This window comes from Chrysemys picta, chromosome 2, assembly GCF_011386835.1.
Source record: "Chrysemys picta bellii isolate R12L10 chromosome 2, ASM1138683v2, whole genome shotgun sequence".
NCBI lineage: Eukaryota > Metazoa > Chordata > Testudines > Emydidae > Chrysemys > Chrysemys picta.
The window spans coordinates 266561490-266579291 of NC_088792.1; the positions used below are offsets into that span (position 1 = coordinate 266561490).

The following is a 17802-nucleotide window of genomic DNA, read 5'->3' on the forward strand; positions in this document are numbered from 1 at the left end:
ATCTGGATGCCCCAACATCTGAGGTATGCCGTCACCACCAACATGCATTTCGAAAACACCCTTGGTGCCGTTGCTAGGTCAAAAGGGAACACTGCGAATTGGTAGTGGACTGTCCCAACTACGAAACGTAGGAACCGTCTGTGTCCATGAAATATTGATATGTGAAAGTAACTGTCTTTCAGGTCGAGGGCGGCATACCAGTCTCCCAGATCCAGGGAATAAATGATGGAGGTCAAGTTATCTACTACCAGTTTTTGCTGAATCCGTGTGTATATTTACACATTATATGTTCATATACATATAAGTTAGTAGCACAGGGCATTGTACTGAAAAGACTATTGCTCTATATACTGCCTATAACAAGAGAGAGTCATTAAAATAGATCAAACATTTGTAGGAAGGTTCCTTACCTTATTTTTCCTGTTGTCATTGTACTTGATTAGGTCTAAAATAAATGTCAAAACCTCTTTAGGACAGAGGTTATGAACATCCCTCAGCAAGGCCATGGCAACAGGCATAGTCTGTGTGAAGATTAAAATAAAATTCTTATTATATTAGCAGGAAAAACAAAACCATTAAATATTAAATTAAACAATGAGCAATGAACAGTTTTACTCTTTGAAAAGTCCATTTTTAGATGGCTTTTGAAAGTCAGACTTCATACCTTATATACAAAGGGTTGCACAATTTTTAGTTGAAAATATTGTGAAGTTATTTTCTAAAAACAGTTAGCTCTGACGGAGACAGACTTGAAATGGCTCTGAGTATGCAGGAGAGGAAGTTGATGCCAGGCAAATAAGGCTAAACATGGCAAATGAAACATGAGAAGCAGAATCTAAAATTTAGGAAGCTGAGGGTTAACATGCTGTGGGAAGAGAAACAACACTGAAGGTAGCCGGAGAGAATAAACAAAGATCAAAAGCATTTGCAAGAATATGAAAGAAGGCTGGGATGAGAGAGAGAGAGAGAGAGAGAGAGAGAGAGAGAGATGGTGAAAAACGGTGAATATTTTTGGAAGGGAGGAGTGGGAGAAGGATGTGGAAGAAGAGGGATTAAAACTAAAGTTAGGACAGAACTCAATAACCCAAAATTTTTTAAAAACAGAGCTTGACAGAAAATCATTGTCAATCATTTCAATTGTTGTTATTTTTTATCACAAAAGCACGGAGGGGCCTCAAAAGATTGGGGCACCTTTATGCTGGGCACTGTACACATACAGTATAAAAGACAGTCCTTGACTTGAGAAGTTTAGAATCTAAATTTAGATGCAACAAGTGGGTTTGACAAACCATAGGATGGAGCAGGATGGAGGGAGAACAAAGGGCAACAGTGATAAGATTATTGCATTCTACAGGCTAACTAGTGCACAACTTTATGATTTCAGATTCAATAATAATGACATTTGAATAATATTTGTATCATAAGAGATTCTTGTACATTAATTAATTCAAAAAACAGCTGACAAATAATATGAATATTTAACTTTAGGTAAGAGGAACAAAAATTGTTTAACAATGGTAACTAACATAATAAGTTCTGTGCAAGATTACGTTTGCACATATTCACAAAGCATATTCCTCTATTATGCCTGTATACTTGGTTCTAATAGTGAAATATATTTTAAATTTAAATGATTCCTGCTCGCTATTAGCTATTCAGAAAGAATTGTTATAACTTTCAATTTACTGTCTACTGACAAGAATGGAACAAACAGACCCAGCATAACAAAGTTAGATACAATCATCAGACTGAGATTGTGGAGAGAACCAGTGATTTTGGCTTGTGGCTCGGACAGTGTTCTTACTATTTATATTGTGGAATTTGTCATTTGTAGAAAAAGACTGCTTCCTCTGACATATCTTTAAAAAGTACAATGAGAAAACATATTTTACCTTTTGCAGAAAGTAGCTTTGAAAGTTCATGAAGTTGTTGGTCTTCACAATGTTTGGACAACTTTTACAACAAAACATTCGGGTAAAGAGTGACTTCATGGCTGGTGGTCCTGTCCATGTACTTACCATGGAATTTGCAATCTATATAATTAGGGGGAAGGGAAGGCACATTATCATCACCTATGCAAGTGTATCATAGGCTGAACAAAAGCACACATATTTGTTTCCAAGAATTAAAAAAAATACAATTGGACAGAATGAACTATTCTTTTCAACAGAAACATATTTTTATCAACATAATCTCATCTCCAACATACCTTCTATGCACTGGAACTAAAGCGTGTGGAACTCATTTTACTTATAGGAAGTCTGCAACTAATTACCATTGCACGATCAATTTCTGTTTTTAATTATTTCCTCCTTTTATATTTTAGACAAATATTTTCTGTTCATTAAGCCAAGTTTTCTGTCTCTACAGAAGCCAATTATGGAAGAGGCATTTGCAATAACAACTTCCCAAATTTACCCTGCCAATAACCTCAACCTAGATTTCAACCACGCGTCAACCACCCCAAGAGTAAAAGACCACCCCAAGAGTAAAAGGCAATTCAGGCTCCTGTCTAGCTGTAGTCCTGGACCACAGTCAGGCAAATCTTCTTGAGATCTGTTTCATCCTGTTCTGAGATCTTTAGTGTATAGAATAGTAAATGTCTGCAGAAATTAATATGTATATGATATTTATTGATAGAATTTTTAATGTTACCAGCAGAACTCCATGTATTCTATGATTCGGCAGCAACAGAGGAGCAGTTTGCCTTTGGTAAAGGACACTCCACAGAAGAGTAAGGAAAAAATATTCCTTATATACTGCAAGACTGAATGGAATGTGTGATGATGGTGTTCTGACCAAGTCCTGACACAGCCACATTAATGTTTTCCCTCTAATTTGTTTAGAAGGGCGACAGTTTTTTCCAGGAAACAATTTTCAGTCAAACAGAGCAAGAAGCATTGAGCAAACAGGGAACTGCTCAGTTTCTTGGGGAAAGGCAAAGAGAGAAGGAGCCAAAGAGAGAAAATGCCTCTCTAGAGGTTGGCAGCTCCCTTCCCAATGACAGAAGTTCCAGTTCTAACCCAAGAAGCCAAAATTGATCCAAATCCTCTCCCAGTGAGAAACCTCCCATCTTCATGCCCATGACTGCCAAATCCTTCTGTTTTCCTGAGACAAAGGTTATTATGAAAATGGGAGCTATATCCTCAATTCTGAAATTTCTGATTTCAGTGTAAGACAAACACATTCGGAAGCTGTATTACCAAAGATTAAAACATCAACACAGTATAAACTGTTAATTAAATAAAGACTGCATACCATAATTTTTAAAAAAGTGTTTGTATTAAGTTTCCATTTATTTTAAGCAATTTGCTGCAAAATATATAGCAGGGGTGGCCAATCTGCAGCTCGCAAGCCACATGCAGCTCTTTTACAGTTAAAGTGCGGCTCGTGAAACCCCCCACTTCTTCCCCTACCAGGCTGGGGGAAGGGGGGAACTTAGGGCTTCTACCCTGCAGTAGGGTGGTGGGGATAGGGGCTTCTGCTGAGAGTTGGGGGACACAATTTAAAGGTTCACCCCTCCTACAATAGCTTGAACTCCCCCCCCCCCCATGTCCACCCTCTTACCCTCAGTGGCCACTTCCTGCAGCTCTCAGGTGTTAGCTTCCCCTGGAGAGGCAGCAACAAACAGCTGGGAGCTTCAGGGAGGGGACACTGCTTTAGCTCCGCAAGGAGAGGCAGCAGCAAAAGCAGCAGCTCTCCCTGCAGCTCCCAGCTGTTTGCCGCTGTCTCTCCCCATGTCCGAAGCTCCCAGCTTGCCGGCTCCAGCAGCTGCCATGCAGGGAGAGGTCCTGTGACTGACCGGGACCAGCAAACCCTAGCAAAAATCTGGAGGGATACGTGCCCCCTGTCCACACATCTCCTCTGGCTTCTGCCCAGTGGGGAGGGGTTCTTGGGGCTTCAGCCACATGGGACGCACCTGCCAGGGCTCATGACTTCAGCAGGAGCGGGGCTGAAGTCCCAAGCCCCAGCAGGTGACTCTGGCTCTCGAACTTCTGAATATTGTTGTATGCGGCTCGGAGGGTCAGTAAGTTCGGCCACCACTGATAGATAGGGCCAAGATCATCTATATTAAATTGAGCCAACAGCAGTATTTTTAGTATCTTTTTATATTTTTTTTAGTCACATTAATTTCTTACCTTCTCAATCACTGACTTAGCCACTTTTTCTGTTTCTCTATTCTATTTACATGCTATAGTTTGTATGTGGCCTTTAGCGGAGATCTTCCATGCATGCATGAATTAAATGAATGACCCAGTTTTACAAACCACAAGGTAAGAAGCTTGTCTCGAGTTATGTCTACTTTTAGGGAATACACCTCTACCCCAGTATAACGCCACCCGATATAACACGAATTCAAATAGAACACAGGAAAAGCAGCACTCTGGGGGGGTGGGGCTGCGCGCTCTGGCGCATCAAATCAAGTTCGATATAACACAGTTTCACCTATAAGGCGGTAAGATTTTTTGGCTCCCAAGGACAGCGTTATATCGAGGTAGAGGTGTATATAAAAGCTCTAGGACAGCGTCAATCTTCCCATCTAACTTACACTGTTCACATCATATTCATCCAACAATATATTTTTAAGAGTTCTAACATACCCTAATACAGTATGTCATAATAAAAAAGTTGGCTGTTCATTCCTCCTGAAATATGATCAGATAGCAATGGAGGATCTTTAATACTAAATTGTGATGCTACAGCACAACAGCATCACTGTCCATTTGGCAGAAGGGAACGGACCCAAAGCTTAAGTGTCCCACTCAAAAAAGAATTAATTTTACTCAAGAACCCTGCTTTCTCTTTTCTCTTCATGGTCATTTCCCCAGGAATCACCTACTCAGGAAGCTGTACAGTTGATATTGCATTTTCTTCACTTTTGATATAGGTTCGCTGAAAAATCATTACCTGGTTGATGATAGTATCAGCTTCTAGGCCAGCTGTGGTACATTTTAACGTCAACTAAGATTGTATTTAAATAACCAGCATGGCTAGAAAGTCCAAAAGATTAATTCATACCACTGTTAAAATCTCAGACCATTACAGCTCAACGTGTCATCTGGCTGCTTCTGCTACTAATAGTTTTGAATGCAATATCTTAAGCAGATGTTTAATTCAACTTAGTTACTACTTAATGGTTTATCCTAGAATATCACATACTACTTCTGTGCATCAAAATGAAAATCCATAGTTCTGCAACCCAACATTTCACAACAATAATCACATTGCTAGTTAGGAGCCAACCATATTTCAAATAACCAGGGGAAATTTTGATTTTGCTCAATAAAGTTAATAAAAACTGAACACCTTAGTCTTTGTTAAAATTAAAGTGAGTTGACAGTGAGAAGTGTTGTTGTAGCTGTGCTGGTACCAGGATATTAACGAGACAAAGTGGGTGAGGTAATATCTTTTATTGGACCAACTTCTGTTGGTGAAAGAGACAAGCTTTTGAGCTTACACAGAACTCTGAGCATCATTCCCAGACCTAAAAAGCTCTGTGTAAGCTCAAAAGCTTGTCTCTTTCACCAACAGAAATTGGTCCAATAAAATATATTACCTCACCCACTTTGTCTCTCTGATACTGAGAACAGTTTTCCTACTATCCACCTTAAGGTAAAATTGGCACTAAAATGCATCAAATTATACTTTCTCTCCACAGTATTTCCTATGAAAGGAAAAAAATCCTGTCCACATTGAGCTGCATCAAACTGTTTCACCAGAAACTATTCATTCTAAAATTACCACTGTGGGGTTTTAAAAACCCTTTATGGACTTGCTCAGAACCTGGGGTTCACTTTGAATTCCTCACACTTCTAGACCGCAACCAAATCCTGTTTCATTTTCCTCACAACTTTTAACAAGAATTGACCTTTCTGTTCCTGCTGTCAATCCCTAAGCATATTCTTCCTTAACTACAGAAATCACCTCCTCTCCCTTAATTTAAGGCTGGCAAAATTTGGCCCTTTACTAGACAATAATCTTCTTGGGACTAACAGGGACCATGGCTACCTTTGTCTTTGTATAGCACCTAGCACAATGGAATACTCTGGGCACTACTGCAATATTGATTATCTTCACCATCACCAATCGTTCAATGAAAAATGTTCAAGCCAAAATCTTTCTCAACCATTGCTTCAGCCATGTCTTCCCTCTCTTGATATTCCATTTGACTGACTTCTCATTATGCTGCACAGGAAGTTCAAATTTCTTTCCCCAGTTTTTAAGTCCCTACACATCTCTGATGTGGTCTCCTTTTGCCTTTTCCACTACCAAGGATGCCAACCTGAAAGTGCTTTTCATCTCACACATCTGTACCTTCTTCCATTTTGTCTCTTTATACTTGGAATATCCTTTCAAAATGTACATGTCAAGCCTTCACCCTGGCCTAACTCAAGTAACTCATGAAAAAACCACTTCTGCCACATCCCCTAAAAATATGAGGATATGCATATTTATATGTATATACGTGTGAGTGTATATACACAAACACATCAATATCTGTGCAGTAACTGTATAACCAAATACCCATAAACATATTCTTCCATGCTCCAGTCTGGTTTATGTTATAGCCTCATTTGTCTGTCAAACTATTTAGATTATAATCTCTTTGGGGGCTGGGATCTGTCTTTTCTATGAAACACCTACCACTTGCAAGGACATCACCTTGTTCATATTGCTACAATCAGCAGAATTTACTCTGTTTACCAGGAGCAAACAGTACAGCGATAATAAGCAGCTTTTAGAGTGAAAAATGAAATGAGTGGAGATGCTATCGAAGCTGTTCTTTTTTAATATTCACTTTAAGCAAGACACTTACTGCGTTTTTCATAATGAATTCATACAGAGCACTCCAATAAATATGCATGTCACTGTTGAGTCAAACAGGCAGTATCAATGCCAGCACATAATGGAGAAAGTGTACTTTTATCTTTTGTGTTAGTATTTTATAATGCTAAAATATGTTGCCACGAGTGTTTTGATTTTGAAAATAACGTTACTCTCAATATATTTTCAAACAGATATATATTGTATACATCCTCGTAATGACAGAAAGGAAGTTCAGAGAGATTAATCTATTGCACACCAGAAAACATTCAGCTACTCCTTGATTATGCTTCCTTAAGATTTTTTTTTTTAATTTTCACTCTTTTGACATTTCCACCTGTAAGTTTCCGGCGATATCCAATTTGCTTTTCATTTGAACTCCTTTAGGACTTACTAATTTTGTAACCAAACTGTTCTCCCCCCCCCCCCCTTTTTAAGTCAACAATTTGATTCTTAATTTTCAAATGCAGACTAACTTTACATTTATTTTTGCACCACTCAACCTAAAGAGATATACTGCAACAATCTGAATGCACATAGTAGTCTCTCTCATGCTATAAAGGTGAAATTCACCACTTCACCAGATTTCTCAGAAGAAGGGACAAGGACTTTCCCACCAAAATAAAATACATTTTGGCTCTCTGAAAATTGTTTAAACAAAAGTTCTTTTATTTCTTCAACTTAATGAAAACTGGAAAAATCCCTTGTGGTTTAAATGTCTGACATCTCAATTTTGACAATTATTATGAAAGCTTTCTGCAGTCTCCATTTACAGACTAAAATAATAAAGCTTTCCTTTCAAATCAGTCATGTTAAAAATACTTGGCAAACCACTTTAAACAGGCCAGATATCAAGCCAATTTAAGAACTGTGATGATTTTTGACTCATTTTCAAATGTTTACAATGTCTAGCAGATTTCTCTCATTATTTCTGTGCTATGTGATCTCACCTTTGCAAGACAGAAGCAGGCCAGCATTCTCACTCGGTAGAAACATTGCTCTTGTTCTAGTATATCAGTCAGGGCAAGTCGCGATGCTGGAGTGGGGAACTTTTCCAATGCCAAAATGGATTCTTCCTGTGCAACTACATCTCTTTCATACCGAAGCTGATATTGCCACATGAAGTCAGCTTGTTCAAATTCTACCTTCCTCAATACAGACATATCTGGATCTATTCTAATCCAGAGTAAAGGAGAATCAGCACTAAAAAAAGATACACAAAACATTCACAGCTTAAAACATTATAAGCCTACAATAGTAAATAAAAAGATGTCTCAGCTAATTGTGAATTAACAAAAAAAAAAAAGCTAAACCACTGTTAAACATGCTAAACTGGCAGCCATATGACAGGCAACAGCAAAATAAGTAATAGTCTTGATGTGTTTAATTCTCTTTCCTCAGAGACTGTATCTGGCATGGTTGAACAATGCTTAGACTACCCACAAGATGACCAATTAGAGACAATTGGGCTGATGGTTTTTAACGTGGTGAGCTATCATGGTGGAAACTGACAGGGTTCACCAGCTCATTTCACATATATCTAATAGCTATTAGGAGATCCAAGTTACAAGTACTACTATACAGGATTTAAAGTAGTGACCTAGAATCGAAAGGTTCCATTAACCATCATTTCACTCCCCAAAATTAAATTCTCCAGTGGTGTCCTCCAAAAGGGTGTTTTCCTCCAATACAATGTTATATAGCACTGTAGCCATATATGACGCTTTACAGGCAAAAAAAGACCTCTTTTCCAAGGAGCTTATGTAAAAGTCAATAACACAGCAAGATTATGACACTCAATGATAAACAACGGACAAGGAGAGGGCACAGGAGGAGGAGGAGTTATCAATAATGAACATAAGCATATCTCATGCTCTTAATGTATGCATCTTGATATGAAAGAATAACCAAAAGAAGGAAGTTTTAAGAGGGATTAAGAGAAAGAAAGAGCTTGTATGATATACAGAGACAAGGAAGATGTTCTAGGCATATGGGGGAAGATATGGAGAAAAAATGCAGTCACTTGTGAGAAAAGGAGACCACGAGTACAAAAGAGAGAAGAACTGGCAAAACTTCTTGGGGGAGGGAAAACAGTGGCACTGAGAGGTAAAGTAGCTTGCCCAAGCACACACACTGGTACATCCAGAAATAGAACTCAGGGCTCCCAAGTCCCTGTGCAGTGCCCTAGCCACCTGACTATAAATGACCAGAACCACTTACAGTTAATTGTGGTCATTTCTTCTTTTGTACATGATACTTGTACTATTTGTCAAATTATTTCTGTGTATTTAATATGTAGAAATTATTCATTAAAAATTTCACCAATGAAAATGTCCTCTATAAATTTACATTACTAGATCACATGTTCATAAACGAGGCTTAATTTATCAGATTGTTTTACCCCTAATTCTCTTGAAGAGAAACAGGCAAGCTGCCCTCCTTCATGGAGGTGATGACAATGCCTACCAATAATGGACCACTGGCCTTCATCAGCACAGGAGTACATGGAAGCTGCCAACACCTTCAGCAGTTCAAAGAGCAATCAAGATGGATTAAGTATAAATGAATCCCAGATAGGGTGACCAGATGTCCCAATTTTATAGGGATAGTCTCGGTTTTTGGGTCTTTTTCTTATATAGGATCTTATTACCTCCCACTGCCATCCCGATTTTTCACATTTGCTGTCTGATCACCCTAATTTCAGGATTTCAGGAACTCATCTAAGATGGATCCATCCATCTAGGTACTTACATAGCATTCACTGAGCTCCATCAAATATTTCCCTAAGTTTAATGCAAGGGCAACAAATTCTGAATTAATAATTCTTTATTACTTGTTTAAATTTTATTTTTAAACTAACCTTAGAGATATGATTAGAAATGCACAAGAATGAACATCTTCATTTATTCCAATACATTATCATGCCCAGTTTGAGCTTTCTCCAAAAACAGCTCATATTACTCTATGCCAGTGTTTCTCAAACTGGGGTCGCCGCTTGTGTAGGGATAGCCCCTGGCAGGCCGGGCCAGTTTGTTTACCTGCCCCGTCTGCAGGTCCGGCTGATCGCAGCTCCCACTGGTCGCGGTTCACCGCTGCAGGCCAATGGGAGCAGCTGGGAGCAGCTGGAAGCGGCGGCCAGTATGTCCCTTGGCCCGTGCCACTTCCAGCAGCCCCCATTGGCCCAGAGCAGCGAACCGCGGCCAGTGGGAGCCGCGATAGGCCGGACCTACGGACGGGGCAGGTAAACAAACCGGCCAGGCCCGCTTGGGCTTTCCCTACACAAGCGGTGACCCCAGTTTCAGAAACACTACTCTACGCATTTATAGTACAATAATCAGAATTTCCTAAACTATCCCCAACTAGGAAAATAAAACCTCAGATATTGAAAAACAATGGCAAATATAAAAATGACGGATTACAGGCATAAACAGCAATTATGAACTGAAAGATAAATATCATCACCCAAAACCTTAAAACATGCTTAGGGCAAACATTAATACTAATAAGGGAATTATATATAAGCATGGAGGAGACAATGTCCATTTGTCTTCAACAAACCAACTTACTCCATTGCAGAAAGATCCATGTCCACCTCTTCTCCATTCATTAATGGAATCTTTTTTTTCTTATTTCTGTGTTTTTAAAAAAGTAATACAATTTAAGTTATACCTTCAAAATGAAGAATACAACCTTCAGATAACTATACTGACTCTTTCTCTCTATATAACAACATATAACATGTTTAAATCAGGATTAAGTGTAATATGTGATCACTATGAATACTGAGATAAAGTACATGTACTGATTAAAAATACAATTATATTATAGCAGGGGTTCTCAAACTTCATTGCACCACAACTCCCTTCTGACAACACAATTAATCCATGACCCCAGGGGATAGGGAGGAGCAGAGTCCGAGCCCTGCTGCCCCAGTGGGAGAAGAAGGGGGCGCAGCCCAAGCACCACCATGTCGGGTGGGGGAAGATGAGACCAGAGCCCCAGATCCACTGCCCTGGGTAGGGGGGTGGAGCTCAGGCTTCAGCCCTGGGTCCTAGCAAGTCTAATGCTGGCCCTGGCAATCCCATTAAAATGGGGCTGCGACCCACTTTGGGGTCCCGACTCACAGTTTGAGAACCACTGTGTTATGGGTTTATATTTCAGTCTTGCTGAAGTCCTCTCTGCCCGTGGTCCTGACAACATCCCATCAGTGATGCCACTTCCATGAAGAAGTATTTTAGCTCTGTTTATTAAAAATTCTCAGTGTGTATTTTGATTTTTTATGTTTTGCTGAAGGTGGGGGTAACATCATGGTGTTCATATTCATGTTGGTAGTTTTTGTAAAACTCCAAAATAAATGATTTTTGGGAAGGGTCTGTTTTTAGGTACTTAATTCCCCTTCGCTCCCACTCTGACTCATTTAAGATCCTGCAAACCTTTACTCACATAACTTAAAGCACATGAGGAGACCCACTGTCTTAAATAAGACTACAGTACTTACATGCTTAAAATTAAGTACACACATACATCTTTGGAAAGTTGAGGCTGAAGTGATTTTAAAAATTTTTTTTAGGAGACTGAGACAATCCGAATAGGGAGGTATTTGGTTTGTTTTACTCATAAGTTTAATCAATACTGTCTTGGTATTTTTAGGGAAGGGGAAAATATTATATTTTTTAATCCAGTTGCCTGATTTGAGTTATTTCTTGTTGTTTCTGGTCTTCTTTCTTGGCGAGATTTCCCATTCAAAGGCATTTCTCCTTGAGCAATTCAAAAGGAATTAAAATTTACTAAAAACTATTCCATATTACACAAACAAGTTTCTGTTTAGATTTTCACAAGGCCTAGGAACTTTATGAACAACTGGACATTTGTTGTTAAGTTTTAGTATCTGATTACCAGTGAATGTAGTGCTAATAACTGATTCTGCTTTTTCCTCTGAATTTTCTCTCTTATACATTTGTAGATATGTCTGCTAATTATATTATAACATATTATTATTGCCTTCATTTTCAATAAGCATGATAATATGGAACATGTGCATGAAGCCAGTATGGCTGATAGAAATAAGCATCTAGAAATGAAAATTACCACAGCTGAGGTGGAAGAAGAATTCAAAGAACTTAATGCACTCAAGTCAGGGGGATTGAGTAATTTCCATACCAGAATACTTAAAGAACTGGCACATGAGATTGCTAGTCCAGTAGCAAGGATTTTAATACATTTACCTATGCCTGGAGAAAGATAATGTTGTACCTATATTTAAAAAAGGGGAAAAAGGTGATGCAGGCAATTACAGACCTGTTAGTCTGACCTCACTACTATGCAATTATTCTTTCCTTTACAATTAGAACAAATTGTGAAGGAAAGAATAATTAAATTCATGGAGGTAAAGGGATGCAATGCAACATGGGTTTACCATGACAGGCTAACCTACTTTCAGAAAATAACTGATTTTTTAGATAAGGGAAGTCCAGTAAATCTAACATACTTGGACTTCAGTAAAGCATTTGACACGGTGCCACATGGGAAATTATTAGTAAAATTAGAGACGATGAGGATCAGGTACTAGAACTATCAGGTAAATAACGAACTGACTAAAGGGAAAAAGGCAAATGGTTGTACTGAAAGGTAAATTACTGGATTTGAGGGAGGTTACTAGTGGAGTTACTCAAACATAGGTCTTGGGACCAATCTTATTAAATATTTTTATTAATGACCTTGGCACAAAAAGTAGGAGCATGCTAATAAAATTTTGCTGATGATACAAAGTTAGGAAGCAATCGCAATAAAAAAGAGGATCAGAATATTACACAAGAAGAGCCAGATAACCTTGAATACTGGAGTGACAGAAATGAGATGAAATTCAATAGCACAAAGTTCAAGGTCATGCACCAAGGGTCTAATAATAAGAATTTCTTCTACAAGCTGGGGCTCATAAGTTGGAAGCAACAGAGGAGAAAAGAGATCTGGACATGTGGGTTCATCGCAGGATGACTATGAGCCACCAAAGTGACACGGCTGTGAAAAAGGCAAATATGATTCTAAGCTACATCAGGAAAGGCATTTCCTGTAGAGATAGAGAAGTATTAATGCCATTGTACACAGCACTGAGACCTCTTGGCATACTGTGTACAACTCTAGTCACACATGTTCAAGAGTAATGAATTTAAACTGGAACAGGTGCAGAGAAGAGTTACTAAGCTGATCAGGGGAATGAAATGCCTATCTTGTGAGAGGAGATTGGAACAGCTTGGCTTGTTTAGTCTAACAAAAAGAAGGCTGATAAAAGATACGATTGCTCTCTATATAGGGGGAAGTAAATGCCAGGGAGGATATTTACCAAAGAGCTATTTAAGCTAAAGGACAATGTTGGCACAAGAACAAATGGGTATAAACTGTCCATGAACAAATTCAGACTTGAAATTAGGTTTCTAACCATCAGAGGTGAGGTTCTGGAACAGTCTCCTAATAGGAGTTGTAGGGGTAAACAACTTAATTAGTTTTAAGAAGGAGCTGAACAAATTTATGAATGTGATTGTATGACGGGGTTGTTTGTGCTGGTAGGGGGCAGGACTTGGCAGCCATAGGGCTCATGTCTGGTTTTCGTCTTATTTTCCTAAAACGTCATACTTCATGGTTTCAGCTGGCCACCTTCAGGGTCAGAAAGGGATGTCCCGTCACCGGAATATTTTCTGGGTTGTTCTTTTTTAATCTTCTTTTGAAGCATCAATGATGGCCATGGCTGGAGATGGGACATTGGACGGAGTAGGCCAGGGCTCGGAGGTGGCACTGAGCAGGCTCTCTCTCAAGTGCTTGACTGGCTGGTTCTTGCTCACATGCTCAGGGTTTAACTGATCACCATATATCAGGTTGGGAAAGAACTTTCCCTCAGGATAGACTGGCAGTGACCTTTAGGATTTTTCACTTTCCGCAGATCACTTGCCAGGATTATCTTGGTATATCTCACATAATCATTTCCCTGCCATTATGAAGGCCTCAGGCATTAGTGCACCTTGTTCCTTCCTGCTCTCTGCCTGTGGTACATAACAGTATAGTCTCCTGTGGGCTGTAATATTTTGGTCTAATTTCAGTTATTGAGTTAATTGGTGCTGGTTGCTGTAGGTGGCCTGTAATATACAGATAGACTAGATGATCTGGTGGTCCCTTCTGGCCTATGATTCTATTACCCCAAAATGGTAAATTATACAGTAAGATTATCAACATTTTCAAAAAGAAGTATTAAAAGATTTAGATTTCACACTTCCCATTAATTGCACTGGACATTATTATACATACATTCTATAAACATCTGCATTCTGTAGTTCTAATTCTTACCTTCTGCTTTTGGAATGGCAAGGTATATCATGTTTAAGACTGTTTTCTTCTATCTGCAATGTATGGTTGAAAGATCCATCAAGTTCTTGCACTGTTACTTTAAGAGGACCCTGAAGAAAATTAAGATACTTTAATTATTAGTGTAATAAAAACGAATTTGTCTAATATAAATATAAACCTAATGTTTATAAATGTGTGTACAGAGATAAATGCACATCAACAGTGTTGTAAACAAACTATGGAAAATGGACCTTACCACATATTTCTGGGTCCCAGGAGAAGTGTAGTCTTGCTTTATTTCCAATTCCAATACATTTCGTTTTCTATTAAACGCAAAACTGCCATAAAATTTTACCACACCACTCTGATCCCTAATAAATTGTATAGGAATTTTGAGGGACAAAAGATAGTGTTTATAAATAAAAATAACATTTATAAGGTAAATATTCTCACATTTTGAACTAGATTTGTATTTGACTGTCACAGCACAAAAAGGTTCAAAGAAAAGCGGAGAGGGAAAAATATTTTGGGTTCCTTTCAGTCCCATCAATGGGAGACAAAAGCCGTGTGCAAAGGGAGCACCTCAGGAATATTTTTTAAAATAGTCTTATTGGAGATTTTTATATGCTGGTAGAGAAAACAAGATTACAGAAAGCTCAACAAAAAGAACTGTAGACAGAATACCTAGTACTGTGAAGTGCAGTAATTTTTTTCCACTGAAAATAAAAACAAGTCATAATGAAAAGCTGTATTATTTCACACCATGTTCCTCAGGTGTCCTTGCGCACTTCCTCTAGCACAGAGGTCCCCAAACTGTGGGGCACCCCCCCCCCAGGGGAGCATGGAGGAATGCACGGAGGGCACAGTGGGGCCCAGACCAGCCCCCACAGGGGGTGGGGAGGGAGCGCCACCCAGCCCCTCCCCACCCCCAGCTCTGCTCTGGTCCTGCCCTCAGCCACATCCCCAGCTCCCATCCCCTCGCCTGGCCCTGGCCCCAGCCTTGGCGCGGCTCCGCTCGTGGGCCCATGCCAGCCCCTTGCCTTAGCCACGGTTCCGTTCCTGGCCCGGCAAGGCTGGGAGTGGAGTTGCACCTGGCCACCCGGGGCTGAGGCTGGGGGCAAGGCTGGGAGTGGAGCTGCACCTGGCCACAGGCCTGGCTGCCGGCCCCCATCGCAGCCCAGCTGCAGCACTGCTCTCACCCCTGCCCCCAGCCTTGGCACCTGGCCGCGGCCCCACTCCCGGCCCCAGAACCACGTCCAGCTGAGGCCCCAGCCTCAGCCCCCTGACCGCGTACCCCTCCCCCCCCCCCGAGCCGTAGCCCCACTCCCAACCCCGGGAGAATGGGGGGGCACAGAGAGGGGCAAAAGGGGGTGTGACCCTCAAAAGTTTGGGGACCGCTGTTCTAGCAGTACTGGGTCTTTCTTCAGGGAGGCCAGACTCTTAATTTGAGCACCACCAGTAAGTATGTTTGTTTTTTTGTATGTTTTGGCTAAGTGAAACTCAGAGAAATATGACTAGAGATTATAGTTTACTGTTTTCTAACCAGATTTCACATAAAACATCCATTTTCTAGAAGCTTTTCAATCTGGGTCATTATGGTAGTGATCTTGGGTTTGTCACCTTCAGTAAAATTGAATACGAATAGTGATCTCCACCAGTTTTGTATTTCAGGCAGCTACTGGTTGAACCATTTCTGTGAATAGTTTTAGTTTGTGTGACAATTATTGCCTTATTTTAGTCACAACTGAAATGGAACAGAGTTCTCACTGAAGTGCAGTATTTTCATCTAACAATAATGTGGCTAAAGCACAGAGGACAGGGATTACCAAATCAAATAATCCTGAAGAGTTATGGATCGATTAAGTTCTCTTTTAGTCATGTTCTCTCAGGAGTGTCTCTTTCAAAGTTACCCTGTTATTAGCTTGTTACCAGCTTTACCCACTTTATAAAAAAAGATCACGTTCATGGAATTCTCCACTGATTACTAGTATTTTTGCATAGCTATGTATGGAAAGAAGAATTAATAAATTAGATGTTTCCTTACCATGCCCCATAAAAAAAAATTGATGCGTGTTTATCCATTATGAAATATTTCACTCCAGAAATGTGGTACATTCTAAAATTTCTTTGGTGCACACTGATTTTTATGTATTGTTCTAGTATTGTGGAATAATAATCTTGCTTTCAGGCCTTTTTACACACTAAGAGTTATATAAAATATTACTTACAGGAAAAGTCAGAACAAATGAATAATTCCCTACATACATGAATAAAATTGAGTTTTGTTTTCTCTACTGAAACAGTACAACCATATGGCATGTGTGATCCCCTTACACTTAACAATCTGTCCCAACTTGTATTTAGATTAGACACTCTGGTTACCATCCCCAAACCTGAAGAAGAGCTCTGTGAAGCCTACAACTGTGTCCCTTCCACCAACAGAAGTTGGGCCAATAAAGATATTACCTCAACTACCTTATCTCTCTGATTTTGCTGCAGCCATAAAATGTTCATTTAAAATACCAATGAAAATAGATAAAACAATTTATTTTCAAATTTCTGCTAGTATTAGTAAAAAGCAACAGAGGGTCCTGTGGCACCTTTAAGACTAACAGAAGTATTGGAGCGTAAGCTTTCGTGGGTAAAAACCCAAGACTTGCATCTGAAGAAGTGAGGTTTTTACCCACAAAAGTTTACGCTCCAATACTTCTGTTAGTCTTAAAGGTGCCACAGGACCCTCTGTTGCTTTTTACAGATTCAGACTAACACGGCTACCCCTCTGATGCTAGTATTAGGGCTCACATTGATCTAAAAAATGTACTATCAATCTGCTACCCCAGGTAATTTATGCCACAGTGATTTACTGGAAATCACATCTGAAAATGCACCAGACTATAGCATTTTCCATGTCAGACTTTAGCATATTTCTAATGGCAGTGTCCCCTGGATCTCTGTAGTATAGTTTGACCTTTAATTCCATGAGAGTGCTTGAGCTTCTTTATAGTAATTTCACTACCGGTAAAACTGACAAATACTGCAACTCCTTCCAGTCTTGAAAAGCAAAGAGCACCCAGAAAAAGCCAGCGAACTGTAAGTCACTATGAAAGGAATCTAAATAGGTAGATTGTTCCTATTTTTAATATGAATCCCTTTGTTTCTAACTCTGTTAAAAATTTAGGCATTTCATATCTTCCTGCACATTCCTGTAATAGTGCCAACGAAAAGCTACATTTCTTCTCCACTTTAACAATTCAGAACTAGAATGAAAAGGATACACCCACTGTTTTATTAAAGGCTGGATGTCTTTGCCAGAGACATTAGAGATGGATTTCAAAAATCCAGATGTGGAAACCAGCATCTGACTCCACATGTGAGACTGGAACTTCTGAGACGAGGCAGTGCTGGCCAGACTCAACAGTTTGTTGAAAACCTAAAATGATAGAAAAATTCATTTTACATATTTTGAATATTGAATTATATGAATTTTTTATCTTGATTGTCTTCAGGCAATGCCAATCAGCTCGTTCTGTAATGTTTATCTTAAAAAAATAAAGAAAGAAAAGATCCTTTTCAAAACAAAGGAATTTCAGAAACACATTAGATTGTCGCTATCTGAAGTTGGGATTTGAAGATAGAGTGCAG

General features: G+C 39.4%; 1 protein-coding gene across 3 annotated transcripts in view; it reads right to left on the reverse strand.

Moving 5' to 3' along the window:
* The window catches only part of TAF2 (TATA-box binding protein associated factor 2), a 90399-nt gene that overhangs the window by 39350 nt on the left and 33247 nt on the right, over positions 1-17802 (reverse strand). For 2 of the 3 annotated variants that reach the window (XM_065586067.1, XM_005303376.4), the window contains 7 exons: positions 17436-17590; positions 14417-14531; positions 14161-14270; positions 10392-10457; positions 7776-8028; positions 1893-2033; positions 411-521 (listed from right to left, as the gene is read on the reverse strand). In XM_065586067.1, the coding sequence (XP_065442139.1) occupies positions 411-521; positions 1893-2033; positions 7776-8028; positions 10392-10457; positions 14161-14270; positions 14417-14531; positions 17436-17590 (951 nt within the window). The remainder of the gene's footprint in view (positions 1-410; positions 522-1892; positions 2034-7775; positions 8029-10391; positions 10458-14160; positions 14271-14416; positions 14532-17435; positions 17591-17802) is intronic. The other variant, XM_065586068.1, reaches the window with a different exon arrangement.